This window comes from Elephantulus edwardii, unplaced genomic scaffold, assembly GCF_000299155.1.
Source record: "Elephantulus edwardii isolate Elephantulus edwardi_28Jun2011 unplaced genomic scaffold, EleEdw1.0 scaffold00114, whole genome shotgun sequence".
In the NCBI taxonomy this organism is placed as follows: domain Eukaryota; kingdom Metazoa; phylum Chordata; class Mammalia; order Macroscelidea; family Macroscelididae; genus Elephantulus; species Elephantulus edwardii.
This window is the reverse complement of record NW_006399864.1, coordinates 3,489,597-3,504,170: the sequence shown is the minus strand read 5'-3', so window position 1 is coordinate 3,504,170 and position 14,574 is coordinate 3,489,597. Positions and strand designations below refer to the sequence as shown.

The window sequence follows — 14,574 nt, the reverse complement described above, 5'->3', positions numbered from 1 at the left end:
TCTGCTGGCTCAACAGTGTCAATTCTACTATGCAAATTAGGAAACTGAGGCAGAAGACTCTTACCTGGTAATTCACTATCACAGATGAGACTAGAAGCTTAATTGTCTGATTGCTTCTTTAGTTTTCGTGGTGGATCCATCCAATGACTTTTGCATGGTTTCTAATGGCAAATACGAGTTTTATAAAGTCACTGAGTAACAGGAGAACCATCACCAAGATTTACACACACACACACACACACACACACACACACCTTTTCAACACTAGCTATTAAGCAGCTGTCAACAATTCTCTTGAGTTGGACAGAGGCTTTCAAGTTATGAAAAGTTCCAGATCCAATTACCAATCATCACCACTGAGGCTCTGGCTTGGCATTGCTCAACCAGATGACACTTGCAAAGTGATTACATAAATGATTTAGTTCGATCTTCTTTAATCCTACACAAAAGCTGCTTACTGTCATCCTAATTAGTATTTCACTCACCCAGTGCAGCCATGTAACAGTGATCTAATGAATTTCCAAGATGAGTATAATGCGGTACAGACTGTTTGCGTTCCTAGTGCATATAAAAGATGAGCCATTATACTAACAAATTTGATCTATTTGTTTTATATGCAACCTCCAAGCCACTCCCAGGATGTCACAGAACTAAAGGCAACAGGGGAAGTGCTATGAATACTTAGAACTCTTTTAAAAATCTATTATTTTCAATCTATTTTTGCTGCATTTTGTTTAAAATATTAAGTACATGATTTAATTTTTGTAAGGTATTAAACTGTCATCAAAAGAACCACATTTGGCTTTCTGCATATGAAGTCCTATGAAATAAGGATGACACGTTTCTAGTTTGCTACCATGTAAAATCACATCCTTTTTGATAAGAGAATTCTATCACTGGCTGACCAGTGTACTAGGTGAAGTAATACGTAGGTTTTGTGATGATTCTGTCTCAAGTTTAAAATGTAACAGACAACCATTCCCAGGGTATATATGCTACCTAAAAAGCAAATTCAGCACAAATATAAAAATCCTCTCTAGCACTTATGTCCTTATTACCTCCTCCATAGGCATATACTCACTGAATCTCTTTCTCTCTCTCACACACATACACACATGAAAAACACTTCCAGAGAAAACTACCTTAGATGGACAATTAGGAAGACAGTAAAAAAGTAATTTCCTAATTTCTCTGCATGTAGCCTGAAAGCCACTGTATTGAAGAGAAATTAGGGACCGGCATTTCTTACTGTAACACAAAGGAATTTAGATCAGAAAAGTGTTAGAATGTTTTAGTAACTGGAGCTGAATTTTGAAGGCATATTCAAGAATCAGACAAATGATTCTCACGTTTTCAAAGGTATTTAAGGATAAAAATATACACTGGGATCCTTTAACTAGAAAAATGTGAGATTTTACTTTCATTTTGTGAATTCGATTTCAACAGAACATAGAATTTTTATGCATGTTGACACACATTGTATTGGGTTTTAATATAACCCCCCACTACCATGTTAGTTTTATATGCATGTACGTTATATGAAAAACAATTGTAAAATGACCAGTACACGTTACTAATGTCATTTATGTAATAGTATGGGAACTATGAGGTAAAAGGGTGGAACAAGTATATAGATTAGAAACACTGCAACAATCTGATCTTTAACTAAGGCAAGTAGTGGGTAATTTATTGCCTGGCTAAATTCAAAGTGATCCTTAACCCACAGTTATCAATAGCTTATCAGAAATGCAGACTATTGGGTCATGTCACTTACCTTCAGAACCAACACTGTAAGAAATTCTTCAGGTAATCTAAGGTGAGCCTAAGAGTTACGATTCAGAGGTAAGAAATAAAACAGAGGGCAGAAACCATTATGTCAGTGATATTCAGTTTGAAGTGCTCACAGTAACATCCAAGGAAGCAGATTGACAGCAGTTGGGTATTTGGGTCTGGAAATACAGTTTAGCTTTTATTGACCTGCTGGTATTTGAAGTCATGGCTTGACGCAAGTCTCCTGGGATTTATCCAGGAAAAGCACATCCAGTTAGTCAGGTGGAAGGCCCGAGAAGGAGCCTCAGAAATACCAGTAAGTCTCACACAGAGAAGGTATTCCACAAGACATAGAAGGAACTTCTAGCAGTAGCAAGAAACAATGCGAAGAATTGTAAGAAAGTTCCAAGTGTCAAGACGGTAACATTTTCATTTTCCAGTAGAGGTCACATAGGATAGATAGGAGTCCACTGGATTTGACAATCTTGATGTCAGAGTAATACTAATGCATGGAGATTATTCCCCATCAAGTTCTTTCTTGACAATAGTATTTGGGGATGCGACTGAGTGATTCTGCTTTCAAAGTTCATTTCAGAGTAGAATTTGTGAGGAGCTTGGTGTGGAGCCAATGTGCAAACGTCACTCTTCCACTAGATGGCAAATTCTTTGAGGCATAATGGAAGGCACATAGAGATGAGTCAGACCCAGTCCTAATCCTCAGAGTATGCAATAAAATAAGTAAGACAAATGACTACAGTACAAGATGGGGCATTAAAAATTTACAAAGTATCAAGGGAATTCAAAAGAGAAAGAAATTATCCAAACAATCAGGAAAGGCTGGCTTATTTCTTTGTGTTCTCAGTCAGTTATTAACAGAGACTTACATATACTAAACATACACTTAACCTTCATTGTTGACTTTTCTGGCAATAAATCTGAATTAGTAATAAAGACAAAATCTTATTTATTCTAAAATTCAAGCAACTTCAAAATTATTCATGAGATATTTATTAAAATAACACATTTAGGGAAAAAATCAATACAATGTATACATCATTACTGAAAACTGTATACCATCATACAAAAAAGGATTTTATTTTGGGAAACTGATTTCTAATTTATGGCAAGTTTCACTTTCAGAAATAAAACCACAGAACAACACGATCTAATGCAATCTTAAAGGCTGGCATGCTGAGCAAGGAATGTTCTTATTCTTTGTAGGAGTTCCTTCTTTACACTGTCAGGTACCAGGGCTGAAATATAAAAATAAAAAGAGTAAGAAGACTCCAATGTACACGTCTCAATTTGGGATGTGCAATTTTATTCAGGACTATGGATGAAAGAATTTCACAGATTAACTCTCATATGTCAATAAAAACAGGCAAAGATAACTAAAAATGTTTATCTGTTATTTTAATGAATATTCAATACCTACACACACTTCACTTTGAAGGGAAGAAAACATGGAAACTTTCATTACACCAATACTGTACAAAACCCCAACATTCCAACCATGGTCAAACATCATGATAAAGTGAAACGATAAATCCTGAGGAAAGCTCTTACAGAAAAATCTCACCTCCTTACTACACAGTTTATTCAAACAGACTAGACCAGTAGGCCAACAGAAAACTGAGCAACAAGGATGAAGACTAGCCACAGAAAAGAGGATTAAAAATGCTCAACTTAACAAGAGAAATGAAAATTACACTGGGATGGCATATTTTCCCAATCCCTTGGCTAAATTCTAAAGGGTTTTTGACACAACTGGCAAGCCTGAGAGGAAAACAGGTACTCTCTCCTATTAACTTGTGGGAGTGTAAATTGACAATTTTTTCTTAAGAGTAATTTGGCAGCATTTTCTTGGAATAATAAATGCACATACCCTATGACTGTCAAATTTGCACAATAAATTGTTAACAGTAGTGAAAATTGTTATATTTTTACTTTTTGAAATTTGAGCCATGTGATAGTATTCAGTCATACTAAATTTTTTTTTAAAAATATACCAAATTCTTGGCATTAACTGAATTTTAATTAACAGTATATGCTAATTACCACATCTGTACTATTGTGTCACTTTTCTGGCTACTAATAAAATATTACATCTGCTTTTAAATTCAGGGAAAATGAGACATTTTCAACATTTCTATAAAGAACAACATTAAGCATACAAATCAATGAAGGAGGATACTTTCTTTTATAATTGTCAAGTTTAAGCCTGCCTCAAAAGAAATTCTTCATGACTGTTAAGTCCTCTGGGTATGTTATGAATCCATATATTACCAACACCAGGATGATGGAATTAACTTCCTTGGAGTTAAGGGAAAGGTGATTTAAAACCCATTTGCTTGAAGGAATGTTCCTTTGTAAGTGATGAAGCTCCTCTGTACCATCCCTGCAGTGGTGACTATGTGAACCTCTTTGGCCCCGTTGCTGTTGTCAAGTGTTAGCAAGTTGACTATGAGTCATAGTGACACTATGAACAACGGAGTGGAACCTTGCCCTATTCTGTGCCTTCCTCTTCATCTCTTATATACTTGAACCCATTTTTGTAGTCCTTATGCCAATCCATTCTGTTGAGGGTCTTTCTCTTTCTTTGGTGACCTTCATGTTAAAATTCACAGAACTAGCCACTTTTTATAAAAAGTATATTTTACTCTTGTTAATGAAAAACATCAGTACATTTATTCTAGACAATAAAAAAGGACTAAGAACACAAAGGACGGAAAGGAATCTACTTACTTTTACATCTCTTACATCTGCCCGTGCTGAGAGCCAGGGTTTGAACTATGTGTTCCTAAAATATGTGCTATAAATCCTAACATTTAAATGGTTATAATCCCAAACATAGTGTGTAGTTTAAGTCAATCTTCTTTTGAGATATAAAAGAGTAGATTAATCAAGTAGAAATAGCAGGAAAGAGAGGTCATCCCACAAGATGACCAATTACATCTGATGCATAAAGTGTAAAACAAAACCAAGGAAAAGAGCCAAAAAAAGACAAGGATCTTCCCCTAGAGTTGACAGAATAGTTTCCCCCTAGAGCCAGCATTACAAATGCAAACTTCTAGCCTCCTAGATTGTAAAGTAAAGTCTTTAAACAATCTCCTGTGGTATTTCTGTTCCACAAGCACTAAACATTTCAAAGAGAACTTGGCTTTTCTTTAGTTAGGAAAGGGAAAGCACAGAAAAGGCTCCAAACTTCAAGCAAAAAGTTGCACTATTACTTATTTAAGTCATTTGAGCCAGGCTGTACTTACTAATAAATCCTATCTTCATATAATATTTGCTTCTACAACATCTCATATTTAAATATTACCCATCCTAACCAGTTACCAATCTGTATACTGTTTCCATATTACAGAAATATATTAAACTCCTCATTTATTACTTTAGATCATGCTTAGAGAAACCAAAATCTTTTGGAAAAGGTGTTTTTCCTTACATAAAGACAGAAAACCTGAACAATGAAAAATTACAACTTTAGCCATGTTTCCTTTAACACAATTTATATTACATACCTCTGCCTTTTGGAGTGATTTCAGCCACCAAGTCATCAACAGTAACGTGTTCTAGTCCTTTTTCTTTAATTACCTCTTATGCAAAAGCAAAAAACAAATCATATCATTTAAAATCATTATCTGTAAGAAAGATTTTCATAGAGGATGGGTTAAGATCATGTTTTTAGAGCATACACTGGTCCTTAAAATAAAAAAAAGAGGCTGCTTTCTGTTCTTGTCTAATGCAGATTATTTCACTCATTCTTACAGACAGATTTCATACTTCCCAGATCAAAATAGGTATTTTGAACTATAATGTTTTAGATTTACATTTGGCAATATTTATAATAGGGCAGATTTTATTGTACCATAATCTTACTGGGTCTTAAATGTATTAAAGGACAAAAAGCTAGTGAGTCTAACATAATTTCATGATCATAAAAAAAACCCATAATAATCCTGTTATTTTCTCTAGGTTGGGCTAAAATACTAGAAGAAAAGAAATTAACATTTATTATTACATGCTAAGTGCTTTTCATAATCTAACCTTCAAAATAATCTAATGAACTATGCACTTTTCAAGTTTACAGGGAAAAAAGTGAGGAAGTTGAGGTTTAAAGAAAAATAACATCTCTTTTACCAATTTACCAGACTGACTTCTTACGGTCAACGTTACAAGTTATCTCTATCATTATTAATTGTAGAAATTATTACAATTTACTGGGAGTCAATTTTAGAGCTCCAGAATTCTATTATGCCAAAATCTAAGGAGAAAAGGAGACTCAACTTAGAGACATGTATAACCTATCAAATCTTTTCACAATCAGTATCAAGCAATTTAACAAACTTCTATTCTAAATGTGAAAAATAAATGCTACCTTTCCAGAGCTTTTAGATACTTTTCAAAATAACCTATAGGATATAAAGTCTGTAATAGCTTGCCAACCACAAAGTGCACAGTTTGTTACTAAGACATGTTAAAAAAGTCCTATTGCTTCAGCTTGAAAAAATATGGGATTCTCTATTTTGAGGTAGAAAACCATTAAAAATTCTTGGGAGCATTTACTTCAAGAAATATACAAAGCAAATACTCAACTAACAGAAAAAAAAATATATGTATGCGTATATTGCAGAGAAAAGGTAAGCAATAGAAAATTCAATTTGCTATTTGTTTAAATTTATGCTTATACGTAATCAGTAGACTTAAATATTTTTATTTTTTTCATAGTGAACTACAAACCAGCCCACTTTAACGCAATGGAATTTGTTTACTTCTAAATGAAACAGATTACCTTTACAGTGTGCTTTCAACTGGTCCTTCCAGCCACATTCAATTAGTTTGGCTCTCAGCAGTTCTTTGAGTCTGTCAAAAAAATTAAAGTTTCAAATTATTCTACAATAATGTAACTTTTAGATACGGATGCAAAAGCAAATGTTTTCTACAGTTCAACTAAAAATCCTGCACATACCACTCATAAACTTTAAAATGTTTCTAGCACAAAATTGTGTTGTTTTTGTCTATGCAAATCATTTAATCTCTAGGCCTCATTTTCATCATCAGTAAAATTAAATTAAATGGATGGTGTAAAAATTCTCAAGAATGCTCTTTGGTCCTTCCCTTCAGCAACAAAAGTTTCCATGTGTATTTTTTTCTTTTCAGAACAGATATTATGTTTAATTTCTGTCATAACATATGATAGTTTGGCTTAACGAAAAATAATTTACAGGCTTCAATAGGACCCTATGTTTGAGGTCCACGCGTATTCTGTAGCATGTCGAGGGAATTAGTGGATCCAGGAAGAGTGGAACCTCTGAAATCTTTTTACTTCCTTCTTATCTTTCTCTCTCACCTCAGACATTGCCCTCCTGATGCCAATATTTTGTGGATTTTAAGACTGTGCCCTCCCTTCCCATATTTTCACAGTGCAGTAGTTCACATACTTAACGTAATTCAACTTTTCTATTTTTCTTAGTGGCAAACAGTGGCTTAATAACTAATGGCATGATGGGTGCAGTCAAATAAAGTATTTTTTTGTCAATACTTGTTTTTTCTTCTCATCCTCATCCTTATGAATTCTAAATCTGAAGGCACTACAGTTCTTAAACATGTCACATCCGAAATCAATTTCATTTTCTTTCCCTACAAAGGTGTTCTTATTTCAATATTCTTAGATATCCATTACATGGTATTTGCTTCTTGAACTTTAAATCTTAGTAGGAAAAAACTTAATCACTGATTCTCTTTGACCGTAGGCTGTTTTGATCTCAAAATGGAAACTCCACTTTTCTGGTTTCTGAGGTTAGAGAAGCATCATAATCTCTTTCATTAATATCATATATTCAACAAGGAGCTCTGATGGCTTGTAGTATGGAATTGACCTACCAACCCAAAGATGCATATTTCAGATCTACCAGCTGCTCTGTGGGAGAAAGCTGGGCAATCTCCTCTCATATGATTTACTGTCTGAAAACAGGCTGGAGGGTCAACTAAAGTCTCGTTCTGACTAAACGGTACACAACATATTCAATCCAACAACAAGTCCTACTGGCTCTAGTTTTAAAATACATACTACAATATAAGTATTCCTCACATTTACTATTATTTCCCTAGTTCATACCATCTTCACTTGTCTGGACTGTCCTCAAAGCCTCCTCACCTTCCTGTTAATCACTGTACAAGGAACTACTTCCCCATGGCTTTAAAGCTCTACTGATCTTCCAATTTACTCAGATTAAAATGTCAAGTCTTGACTATGACCTCAAACACCCTACAGGATCCGCTGCTCCACCAGCTATGGCTCTGAGGTTGCTCTCTCTCTCACCCCTAGTCTTACATATTCCTTAAAAATGTCAAATAGGGCCTAACTTTTAAGAGGTCCTATTAATCTTGCATTCCCCGTTTTCTTATCGGTAAAGGCTTCCTTATCCACAATGCAACTCTACTCCTCTCTACTTAATGTTTGTTCTTGCACTCACCTCCCACCTGGTGTAACTGCTGCCAATGATTCCGACTAACAGCAACGCGCCATCAGGTTTTTAAGATAAATCTTTACTAGAGGAGACTGCCCATTATGGAGCCACCGGCAGGTCTGAACTGCCGACCTTTTGATTTGACACCTGATGTGCTCATACATCACCAGGTCTCCTTAATACCTGATACACCATCACTGTTGTCTATACTGACTCTTGTCGTTGTGCTATCAAGGTGCAAACTGATTCATAGCTGAGCGTCCAGCACATTTTTGGAGGCAGTAAATCACACGAGAGATTACTCTTCTTCCTCTTGCAAAGTAGCTACCTGGTTGTTTCAAATCACATTTTTGGGGGATTGAAGCGCAACATCTTACCACTAGGTCATCACAGCTCCCTATTCTGACTCACAGATCCCCTAATTGGTTTCAATAAAATTGTAAATTTTTATGGGAGGAAAGTGCTCATCTTTCTCCCAAATAATTTCTGGTGAACTGTAACTGCTGAAATTTGGCTAGCAGCCCAATACAGAAAACATGTCCACCAGATGTCCTTCTATCACGGTATGTTGTTGGGTGCCGTCGAGTTGAGTCCAACTCATAGTGACCCTATGAACATCTTAGATCTGAACCCTGTTCTATCCTGCGCCATCCTTACACCTCCTGACACACGAGAGCCCATTGCAGCAGTCACCGTGTCAATCCACCTGGTCTTCCTCTCCTTCACCTACCCTCCACTCTTCCCAGCACATCAAATCCTTCTTCAAATCCCTCTTCTTCCTCCTAGCAAGATTCCCAAAGTATGCAAGGTGAAGCCTCATCATTTCTGCCTCCAAAGAGCACTCTGCCTGCACCCTCTTTAAGACCTATCTGTTCGCTTGGCCATCCATGGGATGTTCAGTGCTCTTCTACAGCTCAAAGGCGTCAATTCTTCTTCTGTCATCCTATTGGTTGTCCAGCTCTCAGATGCATACCAAGTGATTGGAAAGCCTATGGCCTGAATCAGACACACACGGCATGGTACATTTATTTAGTCTGTTTTCTTCCACCAGAATAGCTCTATTAAAACAGAGTTAACTTTGCTGTCTACTATGTCCTGAGCACCTCAAAACCACATGACATATAACTAATAATTACAAGTCTGAGCTGCATGGATAAAAACAATATTTATTCTATTATTAGTCCTAAGACCCTCAGTAGGATGGACTGCTGCTAGTAGTTGGAATAGGCTCGGCCAACAGTGTTTGGGTGGAGGACAATGGAAGCAGCAGTATTTTGTTGTTGTACTCAGGGTTATCTTGAGCTAGAACTTAACTGCCAATAAAAAGTCAGCAGTTTCAATGCACTCCTTGGAAGAATATGGCAGTTTGCTTCTGTAAAGACCTACAGCTCTAGAAGCCCTATATCATATGGGGCAGTTCTATTTTTGTCCTGTAAGGTTCCCAGAAGTTAAGAATCAATTTCAAGGTAGTGGGATCCTCTCAGTTACTCAAGGCATTGTTCTAGGTGCCTTCTTCTCATTCCTCTTATGGAGGGCTGTAAATTATTTTTTTCCTTTTTAGTTTTTCTATTTTCATGTATTTTTAACCTAATAGTCTTTTAGCTTTGAGGGAAAAAGATGGGCAATATCCTCTTATGTGATTACGGCCTCTGAAAACCCACTGAAGGGTCAGTGGTAAGTTGGTTCTAACTAGACAATAGCAACAATCTTTTACCTTATTTTCCTTTCATTTATCTTGACCCCTGCAAATCTATTCTACGCACTGCCAGAATAAGACTGTAAATATGATCAAGCCATTCCCTTTCTCAAGATCTTTTAAAGCCTCCCACCATTCAAGGATAAAAATAACAACAAATATTTCTGAAAACCTCACCACCCACTTTATTTTCCTAGTCTTTCTTTGAGAGGGAAAGAAATGCCACCACTCAGTGTAATCTAGGTACGTTTCTAGGTATGGAAATGTGAAATCCCACAAAGTTGACCACAGCTCTCCTATTACATGAAGTGATGGCAGTCAGCCTAGTGCTTGTAGAGATGCTGCTGTTGTGTACCAACAAGTCAGAAATGACCCACAGCTGACCTTCCAGCAGGCTTTCAAAGGCTGTACATTGCACAGGAAGATACTGCCAATCCTTCTCCCATGGAGCAGCTGGTAGATTCAAACTCCATGGGGGCCTTAGGACAGTGGAATTTCTTACCACTAGGCCACCAGATCCCTTTGTTGAGACTGTATGAGGTAAATTTTGAATTGTTGTTGGCCAAGTCTGCCATTCTGTGGGTAGAACTTGCTTGACAATAATGTTAGCATAGAGGAAAAGAAACATCATCTTGAGGTCACAATTTGTGAGTGCTGGGATACAGTGGCACCAAAAGTCTTTTAGAGCCCTGGACATTTTCAGTTATATAAGGATAAACATTTTCACTGTTTCAGTTATATAAGGAGAAACACTTTCATAGGTTAAACCAGTTTCTGTCACTTTCAATGAGAGAATTCTGAGACATACAAAATTCATATTCCTTCCTGTGGTACAAAAAGAATCTGACTCCCACCCACTGTTTTAGCTACAAGGTTCTCTCACTTTTTCTTATTATCAGCAGTCTCCTAGAACATGATCATGTTGTTACCTAACCACTGGTTGTGCAACATTCTGCTCCACCTGCCTAAAATGTCATCTTCTATTTACTGGCCCATAGAAGCGTCAAAACTTCTATCCCAGAGGAATTCTTTTACAACACCATGAGTCCATGCCTCATCATCTGAAATCCTCCAAAGAAATGAGGGATCTCTTTTGTCCCTTCTGTATATTTTTACTATGCACTTTATCGCCCTGCTTTCAGGAAACCCTTCTTGATTCCTTAGTCTCTCCTTTGTATTTCTAAATTATTCAGTTTTCAAATATCACTTGGTCAATAATGTGCCTGGTTTACCTATAAATGCTGGATATACAACTGTGTTTCTAATTCTTGGCAATACATTCTACTGGGGGACACAAATTAGCAAAACAGGGAGATACAATGTGACCACACACACACACACACACACACACACACACACACACTTTTGCCATGAGAAAGTCTGCTGTTACAAAGTACTGAAGAGCAATGGTGTCTATCTGGAGACTAAGGTGCGTTTGATACAGTCCATGGTCTTCGCAATCACTTGTTATGCATCAGAGAGTTGGACAATGACCAAGGAAGATAGAAGGAGAATTGATGCCTTTGAGCTGTGGTGCTGGAGAAGAGTATCGAGAATACCATGGACTGCTAGGAAAACAAACACATTCATCCTGGTAAGGGTTAAACCAGGTGGCTCCTTGGAGGCAAGGATTCTGAGGCTCCGTCTAACATACTTTGGACATGTTGTGAGAAGAGACTGGTCCTTGGAGAAGGACATCATGCTTGGGAGGGTGGAGGGACGGCGCAGGAGGGGAAGGCCCTCTATGAGGTGGATTGATTCAGTGACTGGGATAATCGGGATGGGAGTGTCAGAGACAGTGCGATTGGCACAGGACAGAGCGGAGTTTAGGGCTGTTGTACATAGGGTCACTATGAGTCACAAGCGACTCGATGGCACTTAACAACAACAACAAAACAATGAGACCAAATATTGTGAGGGGACAAATATGGAGCAGATTCCTGGAAGAGGTGGGATCTACAGTAGGATATGAAAGATGAGGTGGAGGTAGCAGAACCAGATAAAAGGATGTTTCAGGGATTTAAGATTAGCTTCTGCAAACATTCTGTCTTAAGTTGTTGCTATTCGATACCTACTTTTCTTCTCTATTAGCTATATATTCTTTAAGGGAGAGTAATTTCTAGCTTAACTGTCAACACAACTCACTCACTGTCAAGTTTTGCAATACTGGATAGACCTAAATGTCCTTTCATACATGTGAGGAGCTGAAGAGTATGGTAATCCCAATTGTTCTTTTCTCTGCAGTAACATGAGTTTTTTTCTTGATATTTAAATTGTATTACTATAGCTTAGAGATATTTGTTGTTGTTGCCTCCTTGGAGGCAAAGATTTGGAAACTCTGCCTCTCATCCTTTGGGCATATAGTAAGAAAGGGTGAATCCTTGGAGAGGGACATCATGCTTGGAAGGTTAGAAGGTCAGCACAAAAGACGACGACCCTGGATGAGATAGCTTGACACAGTGACAGTGGTAAATGGAGTCAGACATGCCAGAGATGGTGGAGTTGACTCAGATAGGGTGAGGTTCAGAGCTGTTGCTCAGAGGGTCACTATGAATTATAGTCAGCTTGATGGCACATCACCACCACCACCACCACCTCCTCCACCACCATCACCACCTCCACCACCACCACCACCACCTCCTAGCTTAAAGCTGGTAAAATGTTATTTATTAACATAATCTAATACTTACCGTTCTCTTTCTCCAGTTTCTATCAATTTTTGGTTAATTGCTGCTCTCATCTGCGCATCTTTGTTCATCTTGCTAACCTGAATATCAACATTTCAGATATAAAATACTGTTTTCTTCTACATCCCCTATGCAAGCATCCTGACAAAATTAACATTCTGTCTACCAACTAAAGGGGTGCTAAATTTTTACAACTATGTGTTAACAATAGTATTATTAATATTATTTACTATATCCCAAGAGATTATACTAATGAACTAGCTTGCTTAACATTTTTCTCCCTCTGTATTTATGAGTCTAGATAATAACGTTAGATACCTACATTCCATAGAGGGGTAAAGTAGGTACTCTGAGGTGTTTGAGTTAGTTTTTTTTTTTTTAATAAACTCACTTAATTCCCAGAACAATGTTACATAAATATTAATAATAACTTGTATTTTACAGGTGAGGAAACTGAGGCACAGGAAGTGGTTAAGATAGGACTTAAATTCAGGCACTTGGATCCCAGAAATCCCCAAACATTTTAACTGCCCTTTACAATGAATTGCTAACCATATGTATCTTAATTATGAATTTTAGGGGAACCATAAAATTTAAAGAAAAAAATCAATAAAAGGTAAACTAGTGATTGAAAAAAATGAAATCTTCAGATCACCTCTTTTTGGGCATGTTGCCAAGAGGGACCAGTCCTTAGAGAGGAACATCATGCTCGGGTGGGTGGAGGGACAGAGCCAGGGAGGAAGACCCTGGGTAAGACCGACTGATTCAGAGACCCGGGTAATGAGGGTAGGTGTGGCCGGAGACTATGAAATTGGCTCAGGATAGAGCAGGTTTCAGAACTGTAGTTGTACACTGACAGCACTTGCTAACAACAGTAGCAGATTGTATCCAGATTGAAATTTAACTGCTAAATTAGTTGTAGCTGATACATAAACTCTCTATGAATGAAAACTTGTTGGGGTAGGGGGAAAACCGAGCCAAACTAACGTTTAATTTGGAAAATGCTCCATTTCCAATTGAAAAAAAGGAAGCCAAATTAAAGCAGACGATCAAAACCAAAACGATGTACAAAAAGGTGATCAGATAACTGGACAAAAGAAAAAGCATTAAAAAAATGTACACAAAATAAAACTCAGAGTAAACTAAGGGTTCCTACTTGAACTTGTATTTTTGTCTTCCAATTCACCTAGGTGAAAACTCAGACTGGCAAGGAGTTTTCCGAGTTGAATAATTACGCTACTTTTTTCAGGATGGAGAAATGCGGTTTAAGAAAGCAGCAGGAAACACTGAGTGCTTAGAAGCAGCTACAGCTTTGAAAACACCACGGCGGAGTCAGCGCCCGGCTGGAATGTTGGGCTGGATTTCAGTCTCAGCCCCTCAATTACGGAAAGTGACCTTGGACAAGTCACTTAAAGCTTTCAAGGCCTCAGTTTTCTCACGAGTAAAAGGCGGGCACTAGGGGACTGCCCCGATCCCTCCCAGCAGAGACGTTCTCGAGGGGGAAATAGAGACAGGGCGGAGACAGCGGGAGAGCGGGAGGGGAGGAGCCAGGAAACAAAGCGAGGACTGGCTCGAGGCCAGCTCCGGGAGCACGCCCTGTCGGAGAGCCCTACAGGCCCGCGAGCGCGGGTCGGGGACGCTAACGCAAGACAGCACATCAAAAGGAGCCTGGGCCGGGCCCGGGTCCCGGCCCCGAGGACCACGGGCATAGCTCACCACCATCACCGCGGGCGAGGGCCGTCCCTTCCCAGCGACGAAATGACCCTTGCGCTGACGACGGTTACCTACCACACTCTTCGGCTGCCCAGACTTAGACCCTCAGTAGCTCGGGCACCGAAGCACATAGAGCGCTAGAACACGCATTTCCGGGGCGGGACCTGGCCTCCCTGCCTATAATGTGAAAATTCAACCAGCGCGGGCCGCCTCCTGGCCGCTCGGCCTTCTGGGT

At 38.3% G+C, this 14,574-nt stretch overlaps 1 protein-coding gene across 1 annotated transcript; it reads right to left on the bottom strand.

Moving 5' to 3' along the window:
* Positions 1-2,747: 2,747 nt before the first annotated feature.
* On the bottom strand, positions 2,748-14,489 carry ENY2 (enhancer of yellow 2 homolog (Drosophila)). Its single transcript, XM_006892333.1, has 5 exons — positions 14,343-14,489; positions 12,630-12,706; positions 6,566-6,636; positions 5,295-5,369; positions 2,748-3,023 (listed from the first exon to the last, which is right to left on the bottom strand). The coding sequence occupies exons 1-5, from the start codon at positions 14,346-14,348 to the stop codon at positions 2,947-2,949; spliced, it is 306 nt and encodes a 101-aa protein (XP_006892395.1). The 5' UTR covers positions 14,349-14,489; the 3' UTR covers positions 2,748-2,946.
* Between the last annotated feature and the right edge of the window lie 85 nt (positions 14,490-14,574).

What these genes read in the sequence shown, in the direction of transcription:
- ENY2 (XM_006892333.1), bottom strand. An exon ending in GAAACTGGAGAAAGAGAACG is followed by an intron (nt 6,637 to 12,629) that starts GTAAGTATTAGA and finishes TTTTTTTGACAG; the next exon opens with ACTCAAAGAACTGCTGAGAG. An exon ending in GTTGAAAGCACACTGTAAAG is followed by an intron (nt 5,370 to 6,565) that starts GTAATCTGTTTC and finishes CTTTTGCATAAG; the next exon opens with AGGTAATTAAAGAAAAAGGA.